The sequence below is a fragment of the Mesocricetus auratus genome, unplaced genomic scaffold, assembly GCF_017639785.1.
Source record: "Mesocricetus auratus isolate SY011 unplaced genomic scaffold, BCM_Maur_2.0 Super-Scaffold_100007, whole genome shotgun sequence".
Lineage (NCBI taxonomy): Eukaryota > Metazoa > Chordata > Mammalia > Rodentia > Cricetidae > Mesocricetus > Mesocricetus auratus.
This window is the reverse complement of record NW_024429191.1, coordinates 11,060,536-11,078,428: the sequence shown is the minus strand read 5'-3', so window position 1 is coordinate 11,078,428 and position 17,893 is coordinate 11,060,536. Positions and strand designations below refer to the sequence as shown.

General features: G+C 48.0%; 2 protein-coding genes across 2 annotated transcripts; both read left to right on the top strand.

Annotated features, from left to right (window-relative positions):
• Window positions 1-965: 965 nt before the first annotated feature.
• Window positions 966-2,314, top strand: LOC121141275 (hemoglobin subunit theta-1-like). Its single transcript, XM_040748397.1, has 3 exons — window positions 966-1,606; window positions 1,717-1,921; window positions 2,042-2,314. The coding sequence occupies exons 1-3, from the start codon at window positions 1,512-1,514 to the stop codon at window positions 2,168-2,170; spliced, it is 429 nt and encodes a 142-aa protein (XP_040604331.1). The 5' UTR covers window positions 966-1,511; the 3' UTR covers window positions 2,171-2,314.
• A 5,845-nt stretch (window positions 2,315-8,159) lies between these two features.
• LOC121141274 (hemoglobin subunit alpha) lies at window positions 8,160-9,062 on the top strand. The gene is made up of 3 exons (XM_040748396.1): window positions 8,160-8,311; window positions 8,430-8,634; window positions 8,827-9,062. The coding sequence occupies exons 1-3, from the start codon at window positions 8,217-8,219 to the stop codon at window positions 8,953-8,955; spliced, it is 429 nt and encodes a 142-aa protein (XP_040604330.1). The 5' UTR covers window positions 8,160-8,216; the 3' UTR covers window positions 8,956-9,062.
• Window positions 9,063-17,893: the final 8,831 nt, after the last annotated feature.

Sequence of the window (17,893 nt, the reverse complement as noted above, 5' to 3'; positions counted from 1 at the left end):
GGAGAGGGTTGAAGAGTTATGGCTAGTGGGCTGGAGGTTCTAGTTAGGTGAGGAAAAAGGTCTGGAAATGGATAGCAGTGATGATCTGCATAACACTGGGAATGAACACTGACTCATACACATCACAGACAACTAAAATTCACAGCGCTTTGTGGCTGGCACATGCCTCTAATCCCAGAACTTGGGAGGTGGAGCACACATCACACACACACACACACACAGACACACACACACACAGACACACACACACACCACACTCACACACGCACACACACACACACACAGACACACACGCACACACACAGACACCACAGATGCACACACACGCACATACACAGATGCACACACACAGACACACACACAGACACACACCACACACACAGACACACACACACCACACAGGCACACAGACACACACACACACACCACACAGAGAGGCGTAAAAATAAGGTCATTAGTGCACTATGCCACGTAGCACCGAATGAGTGTATCGATGTTCTTGCTGTCATCACTGAGACACATTACAGATACCCATAAAGACTATTGTCCCCAAGGAACGTGTCCTGGGATCGGGGCATATAATATTTCTCATCCAGTTAATTACCACAACGCTAAGAAAGACATATTTTTGAAGCTGAGTTGGAATTTATTAAAAGGAATTTTGGGGGTGGGGCAGCATAGAGTCAGGGACTCATTATGTAGTTCTGGAAAGCCTGGAATTTCCTATTTAGAATGGGATGGTCTTGAACTCACAGAGATCCCTTTGCCTCTGACTCCTGGGTGCTGGGATTCACCTGTGCCTGTGCCACCATGTCCAGATTAAAGGGATTTTTAAAGTAGATTAACTTTTTTAAATTTTATTTTACACATATGGGTGTTTTGACAGCATGAATGTCTGTACGCCACTTGCATGACTGTGGAGGACAGAAGAAGGGTTTGGATACACTGGACCTGAAGATATGGACAGTTGTGACCTGCCGTGTGAGTGCTGGGAATCACACCCAGGTCCTCTGGAACAACGGTGTTCTTCACTGCTGAGCCCTCTCCAGCCCCTTTAAATGTAGATTGAACTATGTGGGATTTAGTGAAAACAGACATGCTCCAGGAAAAATTAAGGTAGACCTAAGTATGGTTATGGGCTCCTCGGGGGAGAGTTATTCCAAGAAGAAGCAATTCTTTACACTCAATAGTGAGTGAGAAAAGACTGCCTATGAATAAATATCCTAGGGACTCAGGAGGCAAGATAAATCGGCAGTGCCAAAATACACACTAAAATCCATTGCAATACGTATTACATATTGGATACCATTGTCCATACAGTAAATACTTTTAAAAGGTGAGGCTTTGGGGCTGGGGAGGACAAAGGGCTGCAAGTCAACATTGAACCAGATTCTGGGAACACCTCGGCGACCTGCATCGCTGAAGCGCCCCCTGGCGGCACGCTGGGTTTCCAGGCATCTTTGCTCGCAGCTGGGGAGCAGAGCACAGCGCGAGGCCACAGCTCAGTGAAGATGGCTTTGACCCAGACCGACCGTGCACTGGTTCTCGCGCTGTGGAAGAAGATGAGCACCAACGTCGGAGTCTACACGACTGAGGCCTTGGAGAGGTACGGACCCAGTCAGCCGTCCTCGGGCTCACCTTCCAAGGGACGGCAGGACAAAGGTGGGCTCTTTACACCTCCCGGTCTGCATGCACCCAACTCAATCTTCCCCACAGGACCTTCGTGGCTTTCCCCTCCACCAAAGCCTACTTCCCACACTTGGACCTGAGCCCCGGCTCTAGCCAGGTTAAAGTCCATGGCCAAAAGGTGGCAGAAGCACTGACTCTTGCTGCCCACCACCTGGACGACCTGCCTGGTTCTCTGTCTGCTCTCAGCGATCTCCATGCTCACAAGCTCGGCGTGGACCCTGCTAACTTCCAGGTGAGTCCTGGGGTTGAGCTGCACTTGCAGGTGCTGCAGGTGCCGGTTCCTTCGGGTCTGGGTGTCTGGGTGTGGGAGGGAGATAAATGCAAGGCGGGTCGGTTTTCTCTCTTTCTTCAGTTCTTTAGCCACTGCCTGCTGGTGACTCTTGCCCGGCATTATCCTGGAGACTTCAGCCCAAAGATGCACGCCTCCCTGGACAGGTTTCTGGGTCTTGTGACTTCGGCACTGGTCTCCAAGTATCGCTGAGGATGTATCCTAGTATCGCAAAGCAAAGCTCCAAGAGGCTGGTATTACAGCTACGCTGAAGTCTCAGAGCTCCTATGAATGTGGGCAGGTCCTTGTATTTTGTTTTGTTTTCAGATAGGTTTCATAGTATAATATAACCCAACCTGGCCTCTCAAATCCATAATATAGACGAGGTTGGTCTTGATCCTTCTGTTTCCATTCCCATCTCCACCCACCTCCCATCCCTCACATCCACCTACCAATACACAGACTACAAGGCATGCAAGCTCCACCGTACCTGGCTCCACAGAGACTCTTATTATTTGTATTTAACCCTTTGCTTCTGTGCTGCAGGTGGGGAGAGGGCCTCCTGCATGCTCAAGTGCTCTAAGCTATAGAAAGTGTAGAGGGAAAGAAAGTATGGGCACATAGTGAATGAATCCAGTCTTTAGATTAGCGTAGGAAGAAAGGTTCTGTAGAATACACTGCAAAGTGCAAACGGCAGGGTGGTAACAAGAGTATCACCTGCCACTGGAGCACCTGTTCTAGTACCTCCACATGTCCCCAGGGCCCAGGCATCACAGAAGCCTCAGGCCATCTTCACTGTGGAGCCTCTATGGCAATGAGTTACAAATGCATGCCTTTAGCCTTGGCCACATCAGTTGCAGAAAGCTAGCTTTTGTCTCTCAGAAGAGGGAGAGGTACAAAGGTCACAGGTCAGCATAAGTGGCAATGCTCAAACAACCTTGTGCCCCAGTCACCACCCTCTCCTGGGCTTCTGGTCTTTCTCTATACTCTGCTCAGATCCAGATGGGTTGAGCCTGGTCCTATTGCAAAGCAGTCACCTGCCTGGAACCACATAGAGAGTTCACAGCTATAGGTGCTGCTCAATGAAGGTGTCCCTAGGACTGGGATGGTACTAAGAGACTCTCCAAATGATTGACACACATCCAGTTTACTGAATAAAATGCAGTTAACTGAGATTCCTAACAAGCAGTAGGGGATTACTAAGGCATCACATTCATCCAAAGTCACCAAGTGTCTGAACTCACCTACAGACAGATACAGTCCTATGTCTGTAGCACAAACTTGGACTTATTTAATCAAGAAGAGTCAAAATAACAGAAGAGGGGCCTGGCATTGGTGGCACACACCTTTAACCCCAGCACTCGGGAGGCAGAGGCAGACGGATCTCTGTGAGGTTGAGGCCAGCCTGGTCTACAGAGCGAGTTCCAGGACAACCTCCAAAACAATACAGAGAAACCCTGTCTCCAAAACAAAACAAAACTAAACTAAACAAGCCGGGCGGTGGTGGCACACGCCTTTAATCCCATCCCTCGGGAGGCAGAGGCAGAAGGATATGAGTTTGACGCCAGCCTTGTCCACAGAATAAATTCCTGGATATTCAGGGCTACACAAGAAACTCCGTCTTGAAAAAAAAAATGAAAGAAAAGAAAAAATACTTTTAAAATGTTTTAATTTTTTATGTGTATGTATGTTTTGCCTGTATGTATTTGTACACCATATTTTTGCCTGGTAACCATGGAGGTCAGAAGAGGGTGTCAGATGTCTTGGAACTGGAGTTACAGATGGTTATGAGCCACAATGGTGGTGCTAGAAATTGGACCCAGGTCCTTCCCAGGAGCAAAAAATTGCTCTAAACAGCTGAACCATCTATCCAGACTCATAAATGGGTATAGGATTTTTCTCTGGCTGTCCTGGAACTCAATTTATACACTGGCCTAGCCTTGAACTCACTGAGATCTGCTTGCCTTTGCATTCCACTTGCTGGGACTTAATCGTTGTACCACGATTCCCAGTAATTTTGTTAGGGTTTCTATTGCTGTGTAGAGGCACCATGACCACAACAGCAGCTCTCCTAAAGAAAACATTTGTTTGGGGTGGCTCATTTACAGTTTAGAGAGAGGTTCAGCCCCTTATGGCAGGCAGCAGGAAGGCAGTGTGCAGGCAGATATGGTGCTTGGCTATATCTTAGTCAGACAACAATAGGAAGTGGACTGAGACACTGGGAAGTATCCTGAGCATAGGAAAACTCAAAGCTTGCCCCACAGTGACACAACCCTTGCAACATGGCCATGGCCAGGCCAACAAAGCCGCCCTCCTAACAGTGCCACTCCCTATGGGATGATGGGGGCAATTACATTCAAATTACCACACCCAGCTATATATTTTTTAATTAAATAAATCTCTAAACAATAGTAAAGGGTATTACAAGAACAAGTAGCACAACACAAAAATCTTATCAAAAGTGAATATGGCCGGGCGTTGGTGGCACATGCCTTTAATCCCAGCACACCGGAGGCAGAGGCAGGCAGATCTCTGTGAGTTCGAGACTCCCCCTCGTCTACAGAGCAGGTTCCAGGACAGGCTCCAAAACAACACAGAGAAACCCTGTCTCGAAAAACCAAAAAAAAAAAAAAAAAAGTGAATAGGGGTGTGGGGTCACGTGTTTTTAATCAGCGCACCCCAGAGGCAGAAGCAGAGAGATATCTGTCAGTTCAAGGCCAGTCCGGTGTGCAGAGCAAGTTCCGGGTCAGAGAGACCCTATCTTATGGGAACAAACATGAACACTGAGTATGTTTGCACACTTCACCCTTACTGCCTGTGCAAACACAGACTGGGAGGAGGATGGCTTGTGTAGCTGCAGTCTACACTGCAGAAAGGACAGTTAAGCAGGCAGATGCAGTTGCTCAAAAGGGAGTCTGAGAACTGGTCTCACTACAGAAGTCTCCCTTGAGGGATTTCCCTCTGCTACCCTGGCTGTTAGCAGCAGCCAGAGACTCTCCTGCCCCTGGTCTGAGACCACGGGCTCCAGGCTGGCATTGTCAGGAGCTAAGCAGGAGACTATGCTCTGGAACTTGATCAAGGTTTCCAGGCCTTTTCCTGAAGGAGCCAGTGTATGTTGCACTGGATACAGCTTTCCAAAGGGTAGTGAGTACCACATTCCATGGTTTCTGGGCAAGGAATGCTCTTGAATACCTGGGCAGTTTTCTTCCTCTCCCCTGTGGTCTGCTTTCACTCGTTTTAATGTTTTTCACATAATTTATTTGACCCATTCTATATGGAGAGATACCTTGTTCAACGTAGACACAGGGGTGTGTGTTTGGGGTGGGGGGGGTGGAGAGGTGCCTTGGTCCTGCCTCAGTGAGATGATGGGACAGACTTAGTTATTTCCTAGGGAGACCTTACACTCTCTGAGGAGCAGATGGGGCAGGGAGGAGCAGGAAGAGAGGAGGGAGGGAGGGAGGGAGAACTGGGATTGGAATGTAAAAAGCAAATTAATTAAAAAAAAGAAAAAATACTATTTGGGGCTGGAGAGATGACTCAGAGGTTAAGAGCTGTGGCTGCTCTTCCAGAGGTCCTGAGTTCAATTCCCAGTAACCACTTGATGGTTCACAACCATCCATAATGAGATCCAGTGCTCTCTTCTGGCATGTAGGCATACATGCATACAGAACAAAGAAATAAGTCTTTAAATTTTTAAAAATTTATTTGTATTTTATGTCCGTTGGTGTTTTGCTTGCATGTATGTCTGTGTGAGGGTGTAAGGTCCCCTGGAACTGTAATTAACAGACAGTTGTGAGTTGCCTTGTTGGTGCTGAGAATTACACCTGGGTCCTCTGGGAGAGTAGTCACTGCTCTTTACCGCTGAGTCATCTCCTCAGCTCTCATCTCGAGTTTAAATTGTGTGCCTGCATGTTTGCATATATGCCATGTGTGGAGGTACCTACAGAATTCAGAAAAGGGTGACGAACCCCCAGAAGCTGGAACTGAAGTTACAGGAGGTTGAGATCCACCTCACATGGGTGCTGGTAACCAAACTCAGGTCCTCTGCAAGGCCGGCAAGCACTCTCCTCTGCTGAGCTGTCTCTGCAACCACCTCATTTTTATTTATGTGTAGGAAAACACCTAAGAAATAATCTAAAGTCCACCCCCCACGCCTTCACACCCTGTTGTGTTATCAATGGGAGAGAGTGGCTGTCCTATCTCTCCACCCAGAGAAAGGCTGAAGTAAATAAAGTTCAGAACCGAGGCCAATGTCTTCATTAGGTCTAAACAAAGACACATCTGGAGGGAAGCAGGGATGAAGAAAGGGAAGAGGAGAGAAGGGAGAAAACGAAAGGAGAGAAGGATGAGGAGACGAGAGGAGAGGAGAGGAATTTGGCTGGTTTTTTTTTTTCTTCCTGAGACTAAGACTAACACTTTAAAGACCTCAGGGAGGAGAAACTAAACAGTATGTAGACCGGGGTGGGCCCCAGGCAGGGGCTAGTTTCCCTGATGCCTCCCTGGCATCTTACTTTTCTTGTCCTCAGAGCCAGGATGAAGCTGCCGTTGGACTGGGGCAGAAGCAAGAAAAGGGTGCAGGTAGAAAAGTGTAGGAGGCTGGCTACAGGCCAGTTCTGCCAAAGGCTGAACCTCTGTGCCCCAGGCAATGGGTCACCTGTCTGGGAGCAGGGAGCAGGAGAGAGGAGGAAACATCTGAACCTGAGGCTGGGGTCCTCCAGCCCCACGGACAAGCTGCTGTGAGTACAGTGCTGGCCTCAGACACTGTAACAGCAGACTTGCAGCACAGCCCTCATCCTCCTGAACTGTCAGAAACCTGCACCTCTTGGTCTGAATAAAATGTGTGTATACTTGAGTTGTCTTTGTCCCTGACATGTCAACAGAGAACATGGTCCTACTGTCTTGGTTGGCCCAGGGATCTTTCTGCAGCTGCAGTGGGGAAGTTGTAGAGATGTCACTGATCACTGCCTTTGTCCTGGGGAGCACTAGCCTTCAAGAAGTCCTCTCAGGAGACAAGAAAGAAAGTCCTAATAATGTATGCCACATTTTTGGAAATATCGTTTGATCCATACATAAAACAAATATCACAGCAGAATAATTGTAGACACACTCACAAGCACAAACACACACGGAAAAAGAAATGAATGCAGGATATGGGGGGAAGAGAGAGAAATCAGAAAAAAATGAGAGAAAAAGGAGAAAGAGAAGAAATGGATAGCCATATAGAGTTCACAGATACTTTTTGTGTTATTCCAGCAGAGAAGTTAGTCCCTCGGCCCTGTCGCCCTGGCCCCAAGCCAAAGACTTTGGAACTGAGCCCAGGAGTTTCATTGACCAATGCCTCATGCTCTGTTTATTCTTGCAGTGCTGGAACTGAATCCAGAACCTTCCTCATTCTGGGTAAACATTCTGCCATCCAGTTACACCCCCAGCTTCTTTGCTACTATTTGCTATTATAAAGAAGGGTCTCAAGCAATCCTCCTGCCTCAGTCGGCCAGACCCCGAGGTTCCCCATGTGTGACACCAAGCCAGCACTCAGCTCTCTGCTTTTCATCCATGGGAGCCCTGGGCAGCTGGATGCAAGTCAGAGTCTGGCGATCCGCTCCTGCACTTAGAAGGCCGAGTCAGGAGGATCATTCGAGTCAAAGGAACCAGGCCAGCCTGGACTGAACAGAGCAAAACCTGTCCACACAAAAGAGGAAAACGGGAGAGGGAAAGAAAAGAAAGGAGGAGCCAGGAGAGGAGAGAGTAGAAAAAGGGAAGAGAGGAGAAGACACAGAGAGGGGAAAGACAGGGAAAGGGTTTCTGTGGGTCCCTAGCATCTTACCCTTCTTGTTCCCAGAAGAAGAGTGTGGAGCCATGCAGGGCATGTGGGGGGCAGGGGCGGTTAGGAAGCAGAGCTGAGAAGCTGGGACCCAGTGCAAGGTAGAGGGGGATGGGCACTGCTCAGGCTGATCAGAGCGACTTCCTTCTCTGCGAAAGGCACTGGGACCCTCATTTCTCCCAAACACCCATCACTGGGGACAAATGAAGGGGCGAGAAGCACTCCAGCAGGTGATAAGGGTTTCCTGCACACGGTGGAGACCCATGGCCTCCTCGCCAACCGCGGGCGCCCCCTGCCTGCCTTGGTCTGCAGCGCACCGCCCTGGCCAGCCAATGAGGGCAGTCCCGAGGGCGTGTCCCAGGCGCCGCAGGTATATAAGTGCAGCTTGCTGCTGGTTCAACACACTTCTGACCCTGACAGACTCTGGAAGGAATCACCATGGTGCTCTCTGCGAAGGACAAGACCAACATCTCCGAGGCCTGGGGCAAGATTGGTGGCCACGCCGGTGAATATGGCGCGGAGGCCCTAGAGAGGTGTGGCCGGGTCTCTGCTCTGGAAGGGTCGTGGGATCCAAAGCAGTTCTGGTGCTCAGCCGGCAGCCCCTAACTGAGCTTTCCTGTGGCCTCAACTCCTCCCGCCTTCTTCCCACAGGATGTTCTTTGTCTACCCCACCACCAAGACCTACTTCCCTCACTTTGATGTGAGCCACGGCTCTGCCCAGGTCAAGGGCCACGGCAAGAAGGTCGCAGACGCCCTGACCAATGCCGTTGGCCACCTCGATGACCTGCCCGGTGCCCTGTCCGCTCTGAGCGACCTGCACGCCCACAAGCTGCGTGTGGACCCTGTCAACTTCAAGGTGTGTGCTCGGGTCTGAAGGCGGCTTGGGCGTGGGTGGGGTGGGATGGTGTAACAGGGTCTGGGACCCGCAGGGAGGGCGTGGGGGTCCCTCGTGCCCAGGGCAGGGAACACAGTGGTTCCACAAAAGGGGCCCAGGCGACTGACTAGGTGGGTGTTTACTGCCAAGGACTGACCCTTCCTGTCTCCGCAGCTCCTGAGCCACTGCCTGCTGGTGACCCTGGCCAACCACCACCCCGCCGACTTCACCCCCGCTGTGCACGCCTCTCTGGACAAATTCTTTGCGTCCGTGAGCACCGTGCTGACCTCCAAGTACCGTTAAACTGGCGCCCCGGGGCTGCGTCCTGCGGGCTTGCCTTCTGGCCAGGCCCTCCTCCCTCCCTCGCACCTGTACCTCTTGGTCTTTGAATAAAGCCTAAGTAGGAAGAAGCCTGTGTGACTGGGTTGTCTGCATCTGCAAAGGTGTCCCGACTGGTGAGGGGAAGCCTGGGGGGACACATCCTTAGACTGGGACTGAGGTCCCCTGTGCTGAAGCAGAAAGCCAGTCAAAAGCAGGGAGGAAAGAAGGGGAAGTAGAGGGAAGAGAAGAGGGGCCAAGCAGAGTCCTCTGCCCAGGGTTTCTGGACAATGTCCTGTCCTGCAGTATCTGGCTGGGTTTACTCATACACCGGGTTTCCCACCAGGCTGGACATAAGTTTGCTGGAATAATTTTCCTTCCCTACTGCTACCCTTCATTACACACACACACACACACACACACACACACCACAAAAACAACCAAAATTTCCAGGACTCCCCAGTGGGTGGCTGGTCCAGTCCTTCCTTTTCCAGAGTGATACTGATTCGTCCTTTACCCTCCCGTAGACACCCTTAGAACCCCAGAAGCACAATATGAATGAAACTGGGGGTGCACGGTGCAACTGCAAACACCAAACAAGTCTATGCAGGTGCCACACCTCAGGCACACTCTTTGGACACTGATATCTGAGCACCATGCAGAGAGGAACACCCAGTCTTTGGGGCAAGCTTGGCACGCATTTATCTGCCTTGCAATGACGTCCCTCTCCACAGTAAAGACGGGGTTCAGGGCACAGAGGCATAGCGGGATACCTCCACACACACACATGCCTTCTCTCTGTAGAGCAGGCTCGGGGTCTGGAGCAGTAGCAGACTTGGCAGCAGTCCACTCCAAGCCCTCCACTGACAGTGTTATGTCTTTTCTCCCTGAACCAAATAATCATGTTCTGGGACTCCCTCTCACAGACCCTCCCAGGAAGTGATGGCCCTAACATTGCTTGTACTCCAGTATAGACTCTACTAGAGAAACAGCTAAAAATGGAGAGACATCATATGAGCATGTAGGAACGCAACAGGTAGCATAATCCAAAAGTGTCTACTGTCTCTCTCTCTCTGTCTCTCTCTCTCTGTCTCTCTCTCTCTCTCTCTCTCTCTATTTATTTATTTCTCATAGATCTTCATTTGGCCCAGGCTGGGCTCAAATGCTTTATGTAGCCAAGGATGAACTTGAGCTCCTGATCCCTTTCCTTCTAACTCCTGAGTGTGGAGATTTCAGTTATGTACCTCCATGTTCAGTTTGTGCAATGCTTGGGAATTGAACTCAGGGCTGGATATGTACAACCATATGTACATACATACATACATACATACATACATACATACATATGCACATATCAGACAAACATTCTACTTACATTCTAACTGAGCTATATCTGTACCTCACAGTAGAATGTTCTTCAGTCATTGACACAAAAGAGTAAATATTTTATACTATGTAGCTGAGCCCTAAAAAATATGTTGAGTGGAAGAAGCCATTAAAGCAAAGACCACAGAGTGCATGATTTCATGTTTGTGAAATATCAAAAATGAGCAAATCTATAGGGACAGCAAGCAGCCTCCTAGTTAGCAGGGGCTTTAGGAGAGGGTTGAAGAGTTATGGCTAGTGGGCTGGAGGTTCTAGTTAGGTGAGGAAAAAGGTCTGGAAATGGATAGCAGTGATGATCTGCATAACACTGGGAATGAACACTGACTCATACACATCACAGACAACTAAAATTCACAGCGCTTTGTGGCTGGCACATGCCTCTAATCCCAGAACTTGGGAGGTGGAGCACACATCACACACACACAGACACACACAGACACACACACACACACAGACACACACACACAGACACACACACACACACCACACACACACAGACACACAGACACATACACCACACACACACACCACACACACACACACCACACTCACACACGCACACACACACACACACAGACACACACACACCACACACACGCGCACACACACAGACACGCACACAGATGCACACACACACACCACACACACAGACACACACACCACACACACAGACACACACACCACACACGCACACACCACCCCCCCCCACACACAGACACACACACACACACCACACACACACACACCACAAAAACAACCAAAATTTCCAGGACTCCCCAGTGGGTGGCTGGTCCAGTCCTTCCTTTTCCAGAGTGATACTGATTCGTCCTTTACCCTCCCGTAGACACCCTTAGAACCCCAGAAGCACAATATGAATGAAACTGGGGGTGCACGGTGCAACTGCAAACACCAAACAAGTCTATGCAGGTGCCACACCTCAGGCACACTCTTTGGACACTGATATCTGAGCACCATGCAGAGAGGAACACCCAGTCTTTGGGGCAAGCTTGGCACGCATTTATCTGCCTTGCAATGACGTCCCTCTCCACAGTAAAGACGGGGTTCAGGGCACAGAGGCATAGCGGGATACCTCCACACACACACATGCCTTCTCTCTGTAGAGCAGGCTCGGGGTCTGGAGCAGTAGCAGACTTGGCAGCAGTCCACTCCAAGCCCTCCACTGACAGTGTTATGTCTTTTCTCCCTGAACCAAATAATCATGTTCTGGGACTCCCTCTCACAGACCCTCCCAGGAAGTGATGGCCCTAACATTGCTTGTACTCCAGTATAGACTCTACTAGAGAAACAGCTAAAAATGGAGAGACATCATATGAGCATGTAGGAACGCAACAGGTAGCATAATCCAAAAGTGTCTACTGTCTCTCTCTCTCTGTCTCTCTCTCTCTCTCTCTCTCTCTCTCTCTATTTATTTATTTCTCATAGATCTTCATTTGGCCCAGGCTGGGCTCAAATGCTTTATGTAGCCAAGGATGAACTTGAGCTCCTGATCCCTTTCCTTCTAACTCCTGAGTGTGGAGATTTCAGTTATGTACCTCCATGTTCAGTTTGTGCAATGCTTGGGAATTGAACTCAGGGCTGGATATGTACAACCATATGTACATACATACATACATACATACATATGCACATATCAGACAAACATTCTACTTACATTCTAACTGAGCTATATCTGTACCTCACAGTAGAATATTCTTCAGTCATTGACACAAAAGAGTAAATATTTTATACTATGTAGCTGAGCCCTAAAAAATATGTTGAGTGGAAGAAGCCATTAAAGCAAAGACCACAGAGTGCATGATTTCATGTTTGTGAAATATCAAAAATGAGCAAATCTATAGGGACAGCAAGCAGCCTCCTAGTTAGCAGGGGCTTTAGGAGAGGGTTGAAGAGTTATGGCTAGTGGGCTGGAGGTTCTAGTTAGGTGAGGAAAAAGGTCTGGAAATGGATAGCAGTGATGATCTGCATAACACTGGGAATGAACACTGACTCATACACATCACAGACAGCTAAAATTCACAGCGCTTTGTGGCTGGCACATGCCTCTAATCCCAGAACTTGGGAGGTGGAGCACACATCACACACACACACACACACAGACATACACACACACAGACACACAGACACATACACCACACACACACACACAGACACATACACCACACACACACACACACCACACACACACACACACCACACACACAGATGCACACACACAGACACACACACAGACACAAACACACAGACACACACACCACGCACACGCGCACACACACAGACGCACACACAGATGCACACACACACACCACACACACAGACACACACACACCACACGCACACTCCACACACACCACACACGCACACTCCACACACACACACACACACACAGACACACACACACACACCACACAGAGAGGCGTAAAAATAAGGTCATTAGTGCACTATGCCACGTAGCACCGAATGAGTGTATCGATGTTCTTGCTGTCATCACTGAGACACATTACAGATACCCATAAAGACTATTGTCCCCAAGGAACGTGTCCTGGGATCGGGGCATATAATATTTCTCATCCAGTTAATTACCACAACGCTAAGAAAGACATATTTTTGAAGCTGAGTTGGAATTTATTAAAAGGAATTTTGGGGGTGGGGCAGCATAGAGTCAGGGACTCATTATGTAGTTCTGGAAAGCCTGGAATTTCCTATTTAGAATGGGATGATCTTGAACTCACAGAGATCCCTTTGCCTCTGACTCCTGGGTGCTGGGATTCACCTGTGCCTGTGCCACCATGTCCAGATTAAAGGGATTTTTAAAGTAGATTAACTTTTTTAAATTTTATTTTACACATATGGGTGTTTTGACAGCATGAATGTCTGTACGCCACTTGCATGACTGTGGAGGACAGAAGAAGGGTTTGGATACACTGGACCTGAAGATATGGACTGTCCCGCGCTACCGTCTCGCCAGCAAGAATGACGCAGAACACTCGGATCCTTCTGCAGTAAAGCTTTAATGCATCTTGAGAGATAGATGATCAGCTTCTTAGAGGGAGACCCCAAGCTAAGAAACCCAGCCCCTTATATAAGCCTAGGAGCTCCGAGTGAGACGTGTAGAGCCGGGATTGGTGGTTTGCACATCACCCTAGATGACGCCACGGGAGAGGCACAGCTTAAACGGTTAACTCCAACTGACAGCAGATGTCAGCGCCATCTTCTAACGGTTAACTCCAACTGACAGCAGATGTCAGCGCCATCTTCTAACGGCAATAGCGATAGCGAGGGCGGCTCCTCACATCTCCCCCTATTCATTTATTTTTGAAGCAATAGGACACCCACAACTTTGGAGTGGAGATAGAGGTCAAATCCCCATGTGCAAATTGGGAACATGTACAAAGCTCCTCTCCAGGGTCTTATCCCCAGAGAGAGCCCTGACCAGTCCGATGTCGTTTTTCTGGGGGAAGGAGATCATGACATAGAACCTTCATGCAAGATGACTTATCTCCCAGGAGAAAGTCGTTATACCGCAGACCTCTCCTGTGCAGTGCTTAGCCTTGCAACTCCTTGGGCTGCTGAAGCCTACCCACTCTATCCCGTGCAATGAGACTAGCCTCGTGGGGTGCAAGAGCTGGGAGGCCAGCGACCTATTGCTTTAACATGGTTAACCAAATGTCAGGGGAGGCTCCGTGTTCTAAGGCAGCAAGTGCTTGTGCCACCACCACTTTGTCTCTTTTGTTTGGGCTCTGAGCTTACACACCATCCAAAGCATCAACACTATTCCACAGCAGAGAACTAGGCTAAATGATCCTACCCCCACCCATTCCTTAAAATAAGAAAATGCAGATGAAATCCAGGAGGAGAGGCCTTCCATCAGAGAAAGATCCAGATGCGTCGAATTCACTTGCAGGATCGCCATTCTCAACTCACGGAGTGTCTGCTCAAACTCAAAAGTCCAATTCTGTAATAAATGTTGAGACAGAGCTTGTGACAGGTTAGCTGCTCTTGTAAAATTCTCATATTGTACTGAAGTGACACAAAGGCCAGGCAACTTTTGTTCACATCCCAATTGGGCCATCTGCCACAATATATCCAATTGTTCCTGAACCAAATTAATCTGTTGGTTTACCAACATCAGGCCTCCTTGTATCTGAGAATTGGCAGTGGCCTGTTTATCTAGGACCATGGTCACAGTGGCCTATAGTTCATTAATGGTTTGAGTTGTCTGCACAGTGGCAGAAAGTGCAAGGGCCGAGGCGGTAACCGAAGCAGTAACCGCGGCGGTGGCTATCAGGCCCACAATAATAGCAGAGATCCCAAAAATCTCGCTTTTCCCTAAACAAACTCAAATTACTTGGCGTCTCAACAGGAACTGGAACAAATCGAGGCATGCGCATTACCAAAGCAAAAGGGTGCTTAATAGCATCCCAGCATAATGCATAAAAACAATTCTAAGCAGAGCAATTTATTTCTTTCTGATTCTTACCTAAGGTATCATTACTCACAACCCAAATAAAGGGCAGCTGAATAATTAGTTCTCTTAAAAGGGGTATACTTAACATTGGAGGAGGACCAATCAGATGATCCAGAGCTCTGTCCCTCACTCAGACTGTTGCCTAATGCCCCTTTCCAATCAAAAGTAATCTGTCCCTTCTCACTATCATAGGAGAAAGATCAGTACAGCTTCCATTAATTCAAAAGGATTAGCATTAGATCTTTCTGGATCCATATGAATAAAATTATCCTTTAATGAAGAAATCACAGTAAAGCACAAGCTTCCTACTAATGACAAGGTTCTCTCATCCTGAAAACTCTGTATCTGAGGATCTAAAGGCAAAAAGGCAAGCCCCAACTCTCTATTAGTTGTGAAAAATCTAGGGAACACCTGGGCATTCTGCATCACTGGCATCGGTAGGGGAAGGTAGACATGATGGCCCACCGTAACTCTCCCATCATACTAGGAACCATCATCCCGAGTAGGAGAGTCTTCATCACCCACTTGGCCTCCATCCTTCTTATTCTGGAGTTGTGAAGGAGCTCTTCGAGTGAGTCTTTCAGGGATCCACAGGGGGTTTTCTTCCTCCTGTGGAAAAACACACACAGCTCCCCTGGATCTTATAAGAATAGGATCCGGGCCTTTCCAGAGATCAGTCAAGACATCTTTCCATTTTACCATTTCTTTTGGCCTATCAGGCTCTAAACTGTGGCGATCGGCCGCAGTGTGGCCTTGGGCATCAGAGTTCAAGAAATTAAGGGTAAAAAGTGCCATGGATACAGCAACTCTTGGTACCGAGGGTAGAACATCCTCAATACTCCCCTTTTGTTTAATCAGATATGATTTGAGTGTACGATGGGCACGTTCCACAATGCCCTGTCCTTGAGGGTTATAAGGTAGGCCAGTTAGATGGGTAACATCCATTTGCCGACAAAACTGTCGGAATTTTTGAGAGGTATATGCTGGTCCATTGTCTGTTTTTAAAATTCTGGGTTTTCCCCAAGCACTCCAGGCCTCAAGGCAATGTTGAATCACATATGAGGCCTTTTCCCCTGTTAGGGGTGTGGCGAACATTACGCCAGAACAGGTGTCAACAGAAACATGAACATATTGAAGCCTTCCAAAAGAGGGAATATGAGTAACATCCATCTGCCACATCTGCAATGGTCTAATGCCACGTGGGTTTATTCCCATGTGGGGAGTAGGTAAGAATTCGCAGCAATTCTGGCATTGAGTAACAATTTCCCTAGCCTCTTTCCTGGATAGAGCAAAACGACGGCGCAAGGTCTCAGCCGTCACATGAAAGCGCTTATGGAATTCTTTTGCTGCTTGTGCATGGGTAGACAAGGCAGCGGCCACCAGCTTTGTAGCCTTGTCCGCTAAGTCATTCCCTAAGGACATGGGACCTGGGAGTCCAGAATGTGCTCGGACATGGGTAATGAAAACAGGAAATCTCCTATTTAACAAGGCAGCTTGTATCTTTTGAAAGATGTTAGCAACTCTGCTGGAGGATCTTATTATTCCAGCTATCTCAAGGAGATTAACTGCATTAACCACATAAGAGGAATCTGATACAATATTGAGGGGTCCTGGAAAAGCCTCAAGAACCTCCAGTACTATCAGACATTCTACAACTTGAGGTGAAGTTTCATTATATTGTTTAGATATAACCCTATCCTTGACCACATAAGCTCCCATACCAGTTTTTGATCCATCAGTGTACACCACAGTCCCATCTGGGAGTGGGTCTTTAGCTGTCACTTGTGGAAACACTATAGCCTGGTTTAGGGCAAACTGTAAAATTGGATGCTTTGGAAAATGATTATCAATTTGTCCTGAAAAGGAAGTAACTAAAACTGCCCAATCACTAGATGTGGCTGCCAAGGTCTGAACTTGTGCAGCAGTATAAGGCACAATCAAGGAATCAGGATCCCTGCCAAAATGTGTAACAGCTGCTTTTATTCCGCGAGCGCGAGCTGTGCAACAGCATCAGGGTACCAGTCAATAATCTTAGCAGGGGAAGCATTTGGATGAATCCAAAGTAATGGTCCATGTTGCCACAGGACTGCAGTTGGCAATTGAGCTGTCTTAAAAACACACAGATTAAAAGGTAGTGACTCCTCAATACGTTGTAATTGTGCTTCCTGTAAGGCCTCTTCCACCATCTGTAAGGCTCGGTGGGCGGCAGGGGTAAATTTTCTGGGTGAGGAGATATGAGGCTCACCCTCCAGGAGATCGAAGAGGGGTTTTAGATCAGCAGATGGAATTTTTAAAAAGGGCCTCAACCAATTTATATCTCCCAGAAGTTTCTGAAAATCATTTAATGTTTGTAAGTGGTCTTTGCGAATTTCTATTTTCTGAGGAACTATATTTTTGGGAGTAATCATTGAGCCCAAAAAGAGGCCTGTATCTGCAATTTGAACCTTTTCTGAGGCAATCTCTAATCCCCACTGTTTTAATTCAGCCACCAGCATGGGGAAAGCCTTTTGTAAAACATCTAACTCTTTGTGACAAATAAGAATATCGTCCATATAATGGATAACGATTAAAGATGTAAATTGCTTCCTAATTGGCTCCAAAGCCTCCTGCACATACAGCTGACATATTGTTGGGCTATTGGCCATGCCTTGCGGCAGTACCTTCCACTGAAATCTCTTGTCTGGTTCCATATGATTAAGAGAAGGGATAGTGAAGGCAAACCTTGGTCTATCCCGTGGGTAAAGTGGAATAGAGAAGAAACAATCCTTAATATCTATAATAATAAGCTTCCAATCTTGAGGAAGTGCAGAAAGCAAAGGAAGGCCTCTTTGAACAGGGCCAAAAAGATGCATCTGATTGTTAATGGCCCGCAGGTCATGGAGTAATCTCCACTTCCCAGATTTCTTCTTAATAACAAAAATTGGTGTATTCCATGGGGAGGTAGAAGGCTCTAGATGCCCCAGCCGTTCCTGTTCTTGCACTAATCTTGTGACAGCCTCTAATTTTTCAGAGGATAGAGGCCATTGAGAGACCCATAACGGCTCCTCTGTT

Coding starts and splice junctions, on each gene's coding strand:
- LOC121141274 (XM_040748396.1), top strand. CDS start 8,217: ATGGTGCTCTCTGCGAAGGACAAGACCAACATCTCCGAGGCCTGGGGC. Junction 8,312..8,429: donor GGCGCGGAGGCCCTAGAGAG/GTGTGGCCGGGT, acceptor TTCTTCCCACAG/GATGTTCTTTGTCTACCCCA. Junction 8,635..8,826: donor TGGACCCTGTCAACTTCAAG/GTGTGTGCTCGG, acceptor CTGTCTCCGCAG/CTCCTGAGCCACTGCCTGCT.
- LOC121141275 (XM_040748397.1), top strand. CDS start 1,512: ATGGCTTTGACCCAGACCGACCGTGCACTGGTTCTCGCGCTGTGGAAG. Junction 1,607..1,716: donor ACGACTGAGGCCTTGGAGAG/GTACGGACCCAG, acceptor TCTTCCCCACAG/GACCTTCGTGGCTTTCCCCT. Junction 1,922..2,041: donor TGGACCCTGCTAACTTCCAG/GTGAGTCCTGGG, acceptor CTCTTTCTTCAG/TTCTTTAGCCACTGCCTGCT.